Here is a 13201-nt window from a genome sequence, read left to right as displayed (position 1 = left end):
AAGCTCCAATGTGGCCTTGATTCTCCAAGGGGAACTCCAACCAAAATACCATCCTTCCAAAGATAATTGTTATTGTGGAAGCTGTTTAACACCTCAGTCCAAGAGAATTTAATAATGTAACTGGGTTTAGCTGCAAATGCAAATACACATTTTGCATCTTCTCTCCCATTAAACCATTTTAGTCAACCATTGTGTTCTATTGTGAGACATTATACGCAGCTACTCCCATTAGCATATAAATTGCACATAGGATGGATGGAGGTAGTGACTTGCCCATAGTTGTGTATCCTTGGGCAAGATACTAACCCCAAGTTGCTCTCCGATGGATGAATGTGTGTGAATGTAGTTAGAAAGCACTAAGTACAGATAAAGTGCTTGTGAGAATGGGTGTGATTGGGTGAATGTGGCATGTTGTATAGAGCGCTTTGAGTACTCCGGGAGAGTAGAAAAGCGCCATACAAGAATCAGTCCATTTACCAATCAAATTTTTATGGAGTGCTTTCTCCCAATCTTCATCAGAGAATGAAACCAACATATGTTTACTCTATTCTTCTCTTATTTGATTAACAGAAGGATTGATTTCATTCATTATCTGAGTATATATCATTGATACTCTTCTTTTGTTTAATAAATTGACCTTCAGCAAAGAGTAAACAGGATGTTGGGAAGTATCTGGAAAATTTACGTACAAAGTCTCTAATGTTATTGTTTTATTCACAGACTGCAGATTATTTTTTATTCAGAATCAAAGAATCAAAATAACAGAATTACAAAGTGCCTTGATGCTACTGTTGTAATAATACTGAACTGAACTTAAATGAGCTGAACTGTGATATACAGTGATTGATGAATTTGTTAGACACCATCCAGTGTAATTTTTATGCCACACTGCCACAAATTAAGTGTATTGGTAATCATTTTTGTATTTCTGTAATGGTTACAGTAATCCACCAGAGTGCACAAGCTCTTTAATCCAAATGATATTTTAATGCTAATTTATAAATATTGATTCATTTCTAACTTCTCACAAAGATGTGAGTTCAGTTTCCTATTTGTCTAATCAATGAAATCATTTGTAGTTTCAACCATGTTTTTGACAGATTTCTAAAATATTAATCTTTTTTTATTTTTTTAATGACAGGTGGTCTGACATTTTGTTAAGCACTGTGTGTATCACCATCAGTTACAGTCTTGACAGGAAAAGATAAATTTGTGTCTATTTTGGGAAAAAAAAGAGTATTTCCAGCCTGGCATTGTAACCTCATTTGGACAGGTAGTAGCTGCCAAAAGTATTGTTGCTGTAAAACCTTTAGCCCCAACACCTCCAAGAATTCCCGAAGCTAAGCAACAAGGACCTCGGCCTGGGATGTTGCTCTGCCATGCAATAGCCATCGTTAAAGAAAGTAAGTCGTTTTCCTCAGTAACTGTAGAAGAAGATGTGTACTGAAACTTTGATTTAAGGGATTTTTTAAAAAGCATTTTATAAACGGTATAAACAGCATTTAAAAAGCATTTTTTATAAGCTACATCATCTACAATCCTTTGGATTATTAGAAATCACATGTGTTTTACTAACCTGGTTGACTATCAGGCACGAAAGCAGACAGTCAGTGCATACCAAATATTGCAAGAGAGGGTAGGGTTGAGCTCCCGCCTGTCCCTTAGCTTAAGTCTGCTGTCTTCAGATAGCTGGTAAGAAACGCAGCAAGGAGACATTAAATACTGCACATAAGAAGTGCTGTACACTGCGGCTGTGTTATTTGTGTTGTTCCTCAAGTCATGTTCAGTGTTGTGTGGTGTAAAAACAGAATAAAGAAAAGACGGGGGTTAAAAAGTTTTCAAGCTCTGGCAAAGCACCACTCGCACATCCTGATGACTGATTAGATTAGATTCAGCTCCAGAAAACAATGGACCTGGAAATAGAAGGAACAGGCTGAGCGCTATTGCTGAAACTTGCACAGACTACAAATGACTTTATTCATCAGGAGGTCAATCAGGCCCTTGATGCCATTGTTGGACAATTGCAGCCATGGTTGGGCCTTTCCTTTGGATTTCTCTGAAGCAGTGCTGGGAGTTTGCTGAGTGGCAGTGTTGTTGCCGTCTTGGTCCCTTGGGACATGAAAACCTGTACAGGAAGTTTGTATATCAGGTTATAGTGTAGTGCAATATGTAGTGAAAACAATTTTCGACTCCTGTTGTTCACACTGAGATAAAGCAGTAAATGAAGTAATTCACATCAAGTGAATTACTTCATTTACTGCTTTATCTCACAAGAATCTAAAATCCATCCATCCATTCGCTTCCGCTTATCCTTTTCAGGGTCGCAGGGGGCGCTGGAGCCTATCCCAGCTGTCATGGGGCGAGAGGCGGGGTACACCCTGGACAGGTCGTCAGTCTGTCGCAGGGCTAACACACAGGGACAGACAACCATTCGCGCTCACATTCACTCGCACATTCACACCTGTGGTGTGAAAGAATCTAGAATTTGAATAAAAAGTGCAGTTGTATTAACAGAAAATGTACTTTAAAAATATATCTGCGGCATCTGAATAAATCTGTAAACAGTAATTTCCCTCACACAGTATACTGTTGGTGCAGATGAATTGAACTTTAGAAGGCTTTAATCTCTAGCAGTGCATGAGATTGTATTAATTTATCACAGGAACACCTGTAAAACCTGAATCTGCAGAGTAACTTTTTACTGCTACTGTTAAATAAATGTACAAAACTTCACTCCCTTTATCACTCTAAAACTAACTGGTTTTGACTGGTAAGTCATACCTTGTTCCCACATAATACTTGTCCTTAGTTAGTTCCGTATTATATAAGATGTCAGTCCCAATCAAAGAGGATCAATATCAATCTTCTGTCACCTTCCTTGTATTTCCCCTTTGTATAACTGTGGTGTGAATCTTTGCTGGTCAGTAAACTTAATCACTCTCAGTGAATCATAATTTTAAATGAATGACTCTTCAGAGCAAAGCGAGGCTATGTATGAATGAGCTTTTATCCACGTTCTCCTCCCGCTGATCGCTTCTTCCACCCAGATGATACCATTGCAGCTTGTCTCACTGCCTGTTCTGTGTTTTGTATGTTTTAAGTGTAATGTGCTCAAGGTTCCTGATAACATGGTCCAGTACCTGCATCCTGTTGGAGAACTGTAGGTATCAGCCTCGTCTCGGAACAGAGACGCCATCATCTACCTGCTCAGTCGTGTCTACACCCATCTGGACCAGCCAGCCAGCACTGTGACGGTCATGTTTTTTGACTTTTCCAGTGCTTTCAACACCATCAGGCTGACCCTCCTGGGTGATAAGTATTAGCGATGCAGGTGGATGCTTCTCTGGTGTCCTGGATTGTTGATTACCTGACAGGAAGACCACAATATGTACGTCTCCCACAGTGTGTGTCTGACAAGGTAATCAGCAACATAGGAGCACCACAGGGGACTGTCCTCTCCCCCTTCCTCTTCACCCTCTACACCACAGACTTCAGCCACTGCACAGAGACCTGCCATCTTCAGATGTACCGGGCTGTGGTTGACTCCTTTGTCACGTGGTGTGAGCAGAATCATCTGCAGCTCAACGTGGCAAAGACCAAGGAATTGATAGTGGACTTCAGGAAGACCAGGAAACACTTAACCCCTGTTTCAATCCAGTGGGTCAATGCTGACATTGTGGATGACTATAAATACCTCGGTATACACATTGACAATAAACTGGACTGGGCTAAAAACACCACAGCACTTTACAGGAAGAGCCAGAGTCGTCTCTATTTTTTGAGGCAACTGATGTCCTTCAACATGAGTCTGTTGTGGCCAGTGCATGCTGGGGGAGCAGGCTGAGGGTCGCAGATGCCAACAGACTCGATAAACTGATTCGTAAGGCCAGTAATGTTGTGGGGGTGGAGCTGGACTCCCTCAAGGTGGTGTCGGAGAGGCGGATGTTGTCCAAGATAAAGACAATGTTGGATAACACCTCCCACCCACTCCATGACATGCTGGTCAGTCACAGGAGCTCGTTCAGTGAAAGACTGAGAGTACCGAAAATCACCACTGAACGACACAGGAAATCATTCCTGTCTGTGGCCATCTCTCTGTACAATGCATCCACTTAACACACTGTTTACTGCAACAGCTACACCCTTCTTGCACAAGTTCTTTTTCCGCTATTTATTAATAAGTGACTTTTATGTACATATATGCCTGTATAGATTGTGCTATTCTTAGTTAGTGTATTGTCTGTCTCTGTTAATGTTTGTTTATAATGGAGCACTGTAACGAAAAATAATTTCCCCCTGGGATCAATAAAGTATTCTGATTCTGATTCTGATTCTATGTGCAGATGTCTATGTGAATTATTGTAATCAGCCTCCTTGAATGATTTCATTCAACTTTACTCAACTATAAAGCTGTGCTCTTACGCCCAGAGCTTGTTCTGTCCTTTAGATACTTTTGTTGACTGTTTAATCTTTCACCAGTCAGTAAGACACTTGTATTGATTTATTTAAATTATTGCTTTTTTTGCATACATTTAAAGGTCCTGATGTCTCTTGATGCCAGTACGAATCTTGTTCAGGCTTCACAACATGCTCCTCCACAGTGTGACTATCAGCGGCTCATTGGACAGCTGACTGCACCAGAAAAGTCAGCAGCTTAAAAACCTGCTCCCTGTTTAACTTTACAGCAACATATTTGTCTGAAGCCATGTGTTAGTGAACGACCGAGTCCCCGTTTATGAATCAAAATAAAGAAAGGATGTAACTTCTCAAAAATCACGGTAGGTTTTCTTTTTCATTGATAAAATTGTCATAACAATAATTCAGTCTGTATAAAAGTGGCGAATGAGGAGTTTCATTAATTTCGGAGTCATGAGTATTTCTACAGGCACTGCAGCGTGCTGTCGATTTTTGAAAAGCTTGATGGATTTTTAAGGCGACATTTTTCCATATGCAGATCAACATGTGAATTTAGAGGCTTTCGCATTTCAAAGCCCTTCAAAGCCCAAAGTCTTCAAGAAGTCTGTGTATTTGGGCTAAATAAAGTAGAAAACAGCGAAGCTGAATTTCCGAGGACTGGACGTCGAAAGTGTTTTTATGCTTTTTATGATAAATTTTGTATCGACTAAACCAGAAGTGATCGATACCAATGAAAGTTTTCAGTCTTCTCTGTGTAATTCTATTTGTCAGCTGTCTGCTCAGCAAGGCTGCGTGAGAAAAGAAGCTCTTGTGACCTCAGGGACCTCAAACATGTGTAAGATAAACGCTATGAAAGTTTTCTTTACCTGTCTGGTGCAATGAATAGCTGTCTCCCAGTACTCGGGACGCTCGTCATTGTTTTTGTTTGTCTTTTTTGTGTGCAAAGGTTCTGCAGTGTCATGGCTGCTTTCATGGACACCTTGGGTCCTTTGTCCTCCTATAATATAATCATGATCTTCAGAGCTGTAATGATGATGGAGTTGAGGCTGCTGGGGTGCTTATACAGCTTCACTCCCACTGCCATCAATGTCAAGAGGCAGTACTATAAGTAATCTGGAAACTAAATTGTTTTAGTGTCAAGTTTCAAATGCATCATACATGTCTGTATGCTGTCAACACAAACAGTAATAAGCAGCATCACTTTCAATCCTATAAATGGCATTATTGTTACTTTGACCTTCAGATCAATCTAATGACCTTTAAGGAGAGGTCAGAGGTCAAATGTGGCATATTTTAAATCTGTATGTGGTCGCTCTAAGTTACAAGGCTCTTTATCAGTTCTTGACCAATAAAGCTTGATTTTGAAGACATTGGTGGATGTAAGCCAAACTTTAATGGACTGTTAACATTACCCCACTCCACACCTCGACAAAAATATATCAAAATCCATTCAAAACATTTCGAACTATCGTTTTTTTCTAGATGAAAACTGGCACTGTGTGTGCACGCCAGTGATACACGCAGTACGCCTGATGGGCTAATTAATTCCAGAAGATGGCAGCAATGCGAAAACAAGGATGTCAGCTACTGGAAAAACCTGAGCGAAGAAGAAGAACAAGGAAGACTGCTCCAATCCTGCAGTAGGTCTGAGGCGCGTTGCTGCTGAGTGGCTACGTGCTGTTAAAGGGACGTAACAATGGAGTCTGCTTTCCACACTGATATGAAGGAGCTTTTCTGTGCTCTGTGCACCGCTCTGCTCCTCCTCGCCACGGTCACGTCTGCAGAGGAAAGCGCTCAGGTGAAAAACCCCCAGTGTCAAAGTTACGCGGGAGGACACGTCTATCCCGGAGAGGCTTTCCGTGTGCCCGTGTCCGACCATTCCCTCCACCTCAGCAAAGCCAAGAGTGAGTTTCTCTCATGCTTTCATCCAGAGAGTGCTGCTAGATTAGCATTTGCATATTTAAAGTGTGCACTGATTTAATTTTTTATTTTTTATTTTATTTTTGCTGCTTTCTCCTTCCTGTCAAACTACGACTAGCAGCTTGTGCATGTTGATGTAGCAGGCTGGTGCTGCACAGAGCACCCATGTTATGGTTTAATTTTGCAGTTATTGTTAAAATCCCCAGGTGATATCTTTATTTAAAGTTTAAGCCTAACCTGAACTCTCATGGTTTTTGTAGGACACGTCATACTCTGAAAATCTTGGCATGAGCACCTCTCCCCGCCCCTCTGACACATGACTGTGTGTGGCGCAGTACCTACACTTTTTAATACAGACCTGATAACATAAATAACACTACTTTCAAAATAATAAAAGGGGACCACTAAACTCATGTGATTATGTATGGGAGATTTACTGTGAAGATGTCCGAGTCATTGTCATTACTGCAGGTTTTTCCTCTTCCATATGGAAACATGAGTTTGTAGACTTTACCGGGCAAAGTGCGTAATTTTGCGCCTATTCCACAATTTGCATATTTATGACATGATGCAAATGTACTTTTTAAAAGGTTGGGGAAACCTTTTATCGGCTGAGACTAAAGAAGTCACTTGGATAAGTGACTAAACGTTTCTCCCACTGAAAACACTAAAAACGTCCAGATTAACAGAATCAACCTTTTGGGGCTTATTCCACTGGTTAAATACAGTGCACTGCTAGTTGTAGTACGAAATGCGTTATATTATGTCCAAACGTTTAACTTGGTTTTTCATCCTGGTTTAGTTTCAAAGCCTGCACCCCACTGGGAAGGAACAGCTGTCATCAATGGTGAATTCAAGGAGCTGAAGCTGTCGGACTACAAAGGCAAATACCTCGTTTTTTTCTTCTATCCCCTGGACTTGTAAGTACCATCGAATGCACGTTACATTATCACTTTGCACATTCTGCTGGGATTGCTGCACAGCGTTGTTCTCAAGTGAAAGCATTTGTTTTGTCTTTTCTGCAGCACATTTGTCTGTCCGACTGAGATCATTGCATTCAGTGATCGTCTGCACGAGTTTCAAGCCATCAACACGGAGGTGGTCGCTTGCTCAGTAGATTCCCAGTTCACACACTTGGCCTGGTGAGATTGCTGTTTCCATCACAATTTAATGGCTGAAGATCAACCCTAATAAAAACAGATGATGTTGTATTATTTTGCTCTACTACTTTAACCTTTTGTATGTACTTTTGATAGACTTTTATTCATTTTATGATAATGAAGACTGATGTTGTGTTTTTTACAGGATCAATACTCCCAGGAAGCAGGGTGGACTTGGACAAATGAAAATCCCTCTGCTGTCTGACCTCACTCACCAGATTTCAAAAGACTATGGTGTCTACCTGGAGGACCAAGGACACACACTGAGGTGAAGTTATAGCCATCATCAAAGTTTTATAGCTTAAGCAGCTTAAAGAAATATTGCTTATTATGTAGCATTGTTATGGCTCCTTGCTGTAAGTTAAAGGTTTTATTTGCAGTTGTAAAACTAATGGTTGCGATCAGTGTGTAAATGATAGATGGACTGGGTCTTATATAGTGCTTTTCAACTTTACCTGAGCACTCAAAGTTCGTTATACAACGTGCCTTATTCACCTTATGCAGGAAGGCTTAAATAGTTCTAGAACCACAAATGGCATATATGAGGCAGAGTCCTGCTGCTGACATTTAGATAATTTACCCCCATGGAAACATTAACAGGAAGCATTGAGCAGCCACTCATGCTCTATTCTAACTCATCCATGTCTTCCTCAGGGGTCTATTCATCATTGATGGCAAAGGTATCCTGAGGCAGATCACTATGAACGATCTTCCAGTGGGAAGATCTGTGGATGAAACTTTGCGGTTGGTCCAGGCCTTCCAGTACACAGACAAACATGGAGAAGGTAAAACGATGGATTTTATTATTGGCAGCTGAAATGTCTGACTGTCCTTCGTTTATGCAGAATACCTAGAAACAAACAGCTGGCTGTCAGCTGAGTCTTTGAGCTGTTTCTTCTTTAAATTCTGACTAGTTCTGTGTTATTGTTTTCACAGTGTGTCCAGCAGGATGGAAACCAGGCAGTGACACAGTAAGTATCACTGGGCCAGTGACTAATATGGATCCTTAGGCACTAACTGCTATTGTCTTCCAGCATATTTAAAAAAAAAAAAAAAATCAGACAGGCAGCAATGTATTTGTAAAAACTGATGAGCTGTCTCAGGCTGATTGCCATAAAGAAGACTGTATACAAAGATGGATGTAGTTTCTGAGTCTGAAAAGTGAAAGCATGATGGAAGTGCTTTAAAATTGCATTGTTTCTGTTTAGCGGCCAGCAGGGGGCAGCACTAGTTGCAAAAAAGCATCTGACTGTGTAACAGGATTAGAAAATGATCCTGCTGCTCACGTGAACAATGATCTCAGTCTATAGTTTCAAGTCTTCTTAATGCATCATGATTTGATTTAGTAAATTATGGTCCCATTTAGAGTAACATAGACCTTATTATTGACAATTAGGTATTAGGGCTGCCACGATTAGTCGACTAGTCACGATTACGTCGACTATCAAAATCGTCGACGACTGATTTAATAGTCGACGCGTCGTTTGAAGCTTTGTAAGATCCCAAAAGACGCAGGAATGAGTAGCAGGATTTAAGAGTGTAATAACGGACTGAAACAGAAGATGGCAGCACTGCATGTACAACGATGCCAGCTGCCGTTAAACCCCGAAGAAGAAGCTGTGTCCCAGAATTCATAGCGCGGCCCTGCTCAGTTTCCAACAATGGCGGCAGCTAGTTAGTTTTAATGTTACTCTTATTATTCTTTCTGGGTCACAAAATACACGTTTAACATATTTTTAGGCGAGAATGTAGCTGTGGAAACCTCAAATATCTGCTCAGTTTATCAAGACACCGCATATTTTCAAAAGCGCTCCGACGTTTTCGGAGACGTCTGTTACCCACTAGCTCGATAGCTAGCCGGGGGCAAGGCTAACTAGAGCCGTGAGAACACCGGACTCCCGGCAAATCGTTTTCAAACCCACCGCCGTCTTTCGCTACTCAGGTTAAACATGATATATGAGTCACTTAGATAACTTAAAAATGTTATTGTTTGGCTTTCTTTAGTATTTTATTTGTTCCTGAGTAAATCGGTTTGTCTGAGATTAAAGTTATAGTTTTTACACAGCTGAATAAACGTCAAGCAGACAGCTGATCATCAGAAGTGTGAGATGCTCCAGAATTTACTCCGGTGTCCTGTTATATTTTAGATAGCAAGGAGTTTATTAAACTTCACCGAAACAATCTGCAAATTTCATTAAAATTTAATAAACTATCATCTTTTCTTTATTTTTAGTTAGCACATACCTTAAACACTTAAAGCTGTAAGCTAATGCTAGTTATATAAGAGCAGATGCTGCTGGTGCAATAAGCTGTACGTTTTACGTCCAATGGATCTGATTAGTCGACTAATCGCAAAAATAATCGGTGACTAGTCAACTATCAAAATAATCGTTTGTGGCAGCCCTATTAGGTATACTATGAGATACATTGTCATTGTTTTTGCAAATCAGACCCACCACTTTTTTTTTTTGTTGTTATTCCTTCAAAAGAGGTTTTATTATTTATTTGTTTAGTTAAAACAGTTCAGTTTGGCCTCGATGGTTTACCTTAAATTATTACCCAGCAATTACACTGCAAAGATAAGAATTCACCTTTCGCTAATTTCTTCCATTGTTAAGTGGGAATTGCACTATGACTAGTTTATTATCAGAAATCTACATTATGTGTCATATAGGTCTTCTTACATGAAATGTGCTGCACACTAATTTAATGATTTCTTTTCCACAGATCATTCCTGATCCTTCAGGCAAGCTGAAGTATTTCGATAAACTGAATTGATGTATTTGTTTTCCCAGTCTCTGAAATCCAACACTTACACTTTAAAATTTCCAATAAAATGTGTTTTCCTAAACTGCTGTGTGTCTGGTCTCTTAAACCATGACGGTGTTGAAAGTGATGTTGAAAAACTAGTTCATGCATTTATTACTTCTAGGCTGGACTATTGTAATTCGTTACTATCAGGATGTCCTTAAAAACTCCCTGAAAAGCCTTCAGCTGATCCAAAATGTTCTGCAGTGACTATATATCCAGTGACTCCCAGATTCTGGAGATACAGAAATGAAACTACTCGTTTCCTCTCTGCTGTCTGTGCTTTGAATTTGATACAATGTAAATATGTGATGAACAAACATTTTGCTGTAAAAAAAAACAGCCCCAGGCTGTCCAGCATGTGCAGTGAATAATGCAGGTAATGCCTTCAGCATTTACTTAGCACGCTGAAAACGCATTTAATCATTCTAGTTTATAGCTGCAATATGCAAACTTCACTGTGACCTTTGGGCAGCATGATGGCCTGTTGGCTACACTGTTGCCTCAAAGCAAGAAAGTCCTGAGTTCAAATTCAGTCTTTTTGTAGATGCACTTGTTTTTAAAATGCTTTTAAGGACTATTGCAGCAGGGCCCTGCTTGCTTGGCTTTGCAAGAGAAACAAATGCATGCAAAAGTATCAGTGCCACTGTGATTTCAAGGGTAAAATTTGCTCTCGAATGAGTAAAACAAACTCAAATGTTTCATACAATAAGGTAACTGAAGTTTGTTTATCAGCTGCTGATTACTAACTTGATCACCTATAGATAATGTTCATCCTCAACCACACCCCTCTTTTTTTTAAGCTGTTAAAAGCAGGTTATATAACCTGTTATATAAACTGTTTTTCTTTTCCCACAATGCAAATAACAGCATCTGAATGCAAAGAAGCAGTAAGTTTTAGCAAGGGAAGAACAACTGGCTCAATGTTATGGGTTGATTTTGTATGTAAAATATTTTACACTCATTTTCAAAAGTGGGTTATTCTTTACTCAGCATAACAGATGTGCTTGGCTTTTTTTTTTCTTAGGTCTGGTTAATATTAACCTTTTAAACAACATTCAAATGTCGTCCAGTCAACACAAAGATAAGGGACGAGCAGAAAAGGAAAAGAAACAGGATGTAATGAGCTGTTTGCCCATATATGGGTCACCTTTCTTTCTGGGATGTTTAAAAGAGAAGCGTCTGAAGCTGCTCTGCCACTCTGCAACGCAGCCAATGCAGTTCTGTGTATGTTGGTTTCCCCATTTCATTGTCGGGGGGTAGACTCCTGAGGAGCGGATGAAGAAACAAATTTTGCTTTTGTTTACATTCAGAGGATTAGTGAGCAAAGGGAAAAGGGGTAAAAAGAGAAAATGGCCAGTTTTATATTACGGACAGCTGAACCAAAGGATGTCTCAGATATCCTGCGACTCATAAAGGTAAACCATATGTGAACTGATAATACTTCAAGCCTTTAACTGGGAGTATGCTTAACTAACAGAAATATGACTAAATGACCTTGCCTTTTAGGAGCTTGCTAAATTTGAAGAGATGGAGGAGAAGGTGATGCTGACAGAAAAAGGTGCTGTGATTTAGCTTCACGATGAAGTTTGCATTGATCTGGAGTTTGAGAAAGCTTAAAGATTTAATAATGTTATGGTTTTTTTTGTTTTTTTTTTCAGATCTGCTTGAAGATGGCTTTGGGGATCATCCATTCTACCACTGTTTGGTTGCTGAAGTCCCAAACGAGAAGAGCTCAGAAGGTAAAAATGCGCCTCTTAAAAGTATTCTCATATTTCTCAGGAACTATTAATGTTGTTCACGGGTCTGATCCACTATTTAATCCCCTGCTCTGTGTTTTCTTCAAGGGTACACTGTGGTTGGGTTTGCTATGTACTACTTTACATATGACCCATGGATTGGAAAGCTTCTGTACCTGGAAGATTTCTTCATCATGCAGGAGTTTCGTGGTATGTTTGATGAAAAGTTTTATTGCAGTGCTAAAGGTTAATGACTAACAGAGGAGAGACTTCTTTCCTACTTTGCGGGACAATTTGTACTCATTGCCAAAGAACTTTCTTAATTGCTCCATGAACACGTAATCTTTCACCAGGTCTTGGCATCGGTTCAAAAGTCCTGAAGGTGCTGAGCGAGGTACTTTTAACATTGCACACTTCAACATTTTTCTGGTGACAGAGTCACCTTTATTTCAGCTGCATTCACGCGTGCACTTTTCTTTTCTCCTTTTTCCTAGACGGCAGTGAAGACCCGCTGTAGCGCCATGCATTTTATAGTAGCAGAAAACAACACCAAGTCTATTGAGTTCTACAAGAGAAGAGGTGCAGCGGATCTGTCCTCTGAGGAGGGGTGGCGTCTTTTTGCCATTGAAAAGAAAAATCTGCTGAAAATGTCTGCCAAATAGAGTTTGCCACTCTTAAACTTGTACTGATGTCTGGTGATAGCAGTGAACTTTGCTCTATGTGATCAGTGACTTGGAGCAGCCTCAATAAATGCATTTATCAATCAGCTGTTCCCTTCTGATCACAAACCATGTCTGGGACTTTTGAGGTCATTGCTAAATTTACACTGATCTCAGAAGTTTGATGAATGAACACTGAAACGTGATAATTACATGGTAATAATCTACCACAGCTGGAAAGTTTGTGAGACTTGAACAAGCATGCTAATAAATACATTAATAAATATAGATTTTGTGTGTTTGGGATTTTCCATCACAACCTACATATCATCCTGTGCCTCTTTGCTATGTTGCCTTTCCCAAGCTGACTAATATTATAGTGCTTTTTTTAAATCATATGCACATTGTAATTCAATCAGACCTTAGAATTATAATACGGCATTAAGAGTTTCTGGGATCATTTTACTCATTAAATGCTGAAATGTCACAATATAAGAGA

At 39.8% G+C, this 13201-nt stretch overlaps 2 protein-coding genes across 2 annotated transcripts; both read left to right on the top strand.

The window, feature by feature from the left end:
• The first annotated feature begins 6031 nt into the window (after window positions 1–6031).
• Window positions 6032–10347, top strand: prdx4 (peroxiredoxin 4). Its single transcript, XM_085288910.1, has 7 exons — window positions 6032–6320; window positions 7139–7256; window positions 7362–7478; window positions 7642–7764; window positions 8151–8281; window positions 8433–8467; window positions 10224–10347. Exons 1-7 carry the CDS (start codon window positions 6113–6115, stop codon window positions 10272–10274), a joined length of 783 nt encoding a protein of 260 aa, XP_085145036.1. The 5' UTR covers window positions 6032–6112; the 3' UTR covers window positions 10275–10347.
• A 1140-nt stretch (window positions 10348–11487) lies between these two features.
• On the top strand, window positions 11488–12986 carry LOC146565631 (diamine acetyltransferase 1-like). Its single transcript, XM_085288909.1, has 6 exons — window positions 11488–11722; window positions 11814–11865; window positions 11966–12046; window positions 12152–12253; window positions 12397–12437; window positions 12538–12986. The coding sequence occupies exons 1-6, from the start codon at window positions 11657–11659 to the stop codon at window positions 12703–12705; spliced, it is 510 nt and encodes a 169-aa protein (XP_085145035.1). The 5' UTR covers window positions 11488–11656; the 3' UTR covers window positions 12706–12986.
• The last annotated feature ends 215 nt before the right edge of the window (window positions 12987–13201 follow it).

The sequence above is a fragment of the Mchenga conophoros genome, linkage group LG10 (assembly GCF_057382185.1).
Source record: "Mchenga conophoros isolate Kocher_MC1m ecotype Shallow Benthic linkage group LG10, M_conophoros_male_GT1.1, whole genome shotgun sequence".
NCBI lineage: Eukaryota > Metazoa > Chordata > Actinopteri > Cichliformes > Cichlidae > Mchenga > Mchenga conophoros.
Note: the sequence above shows the minus strand (reverse complement) of the source record. Positions and strands in the feature narration are given on the sequence as shown.

Excerpts from the sequence above, each read along its gene's own strand:
- LOC146565631 (XM_085288909.1), top strand. The coding sequence starts at position 11,657 with ATGGCCAGTTTTATATTACGGACAGCTGAACCAAAGGATGTCTCAGAT. Across the intron at positions 11,866-11,965 it reads GGTGATGCTGACAGAAAAAG|ATCTGCTTGAAGATGGCTTT; the intron begins GTGCTGTGATTT and ends TTTTTTTTTCAG. Across the intron at positions 12,438-12,537 it reads TCCTGAAGGTGCTGAGCGAG|ACGGCAGTGAAGACCCGCTG; the intron begins GTACTTTTAACA and ends CCTTTTTCCTAG.
- prdx4 (XM_085288910.1), top strand. The coding sequence starts at position 6,113 with ATGGAGTCTGCTTTCCACACTGATATGAAGGAGCTTTTCTGTGCTCTG. Across the intron at positions 7,257-7,361 it reads TTCTTCTATCCCCTGGACTT|CACATTTGTCTGTCCGACTG; the intron begins GTAAGTACCATC and ends TCTTTTCTGCAG. Across the intron at positions 8,282-8,432 it reads CACAGACAAACATGGAGAAG|TGTGTCCAGCAGGATGGAAA; the intron begins GTAAAACGATGG and ends TTGTTTTCACAG.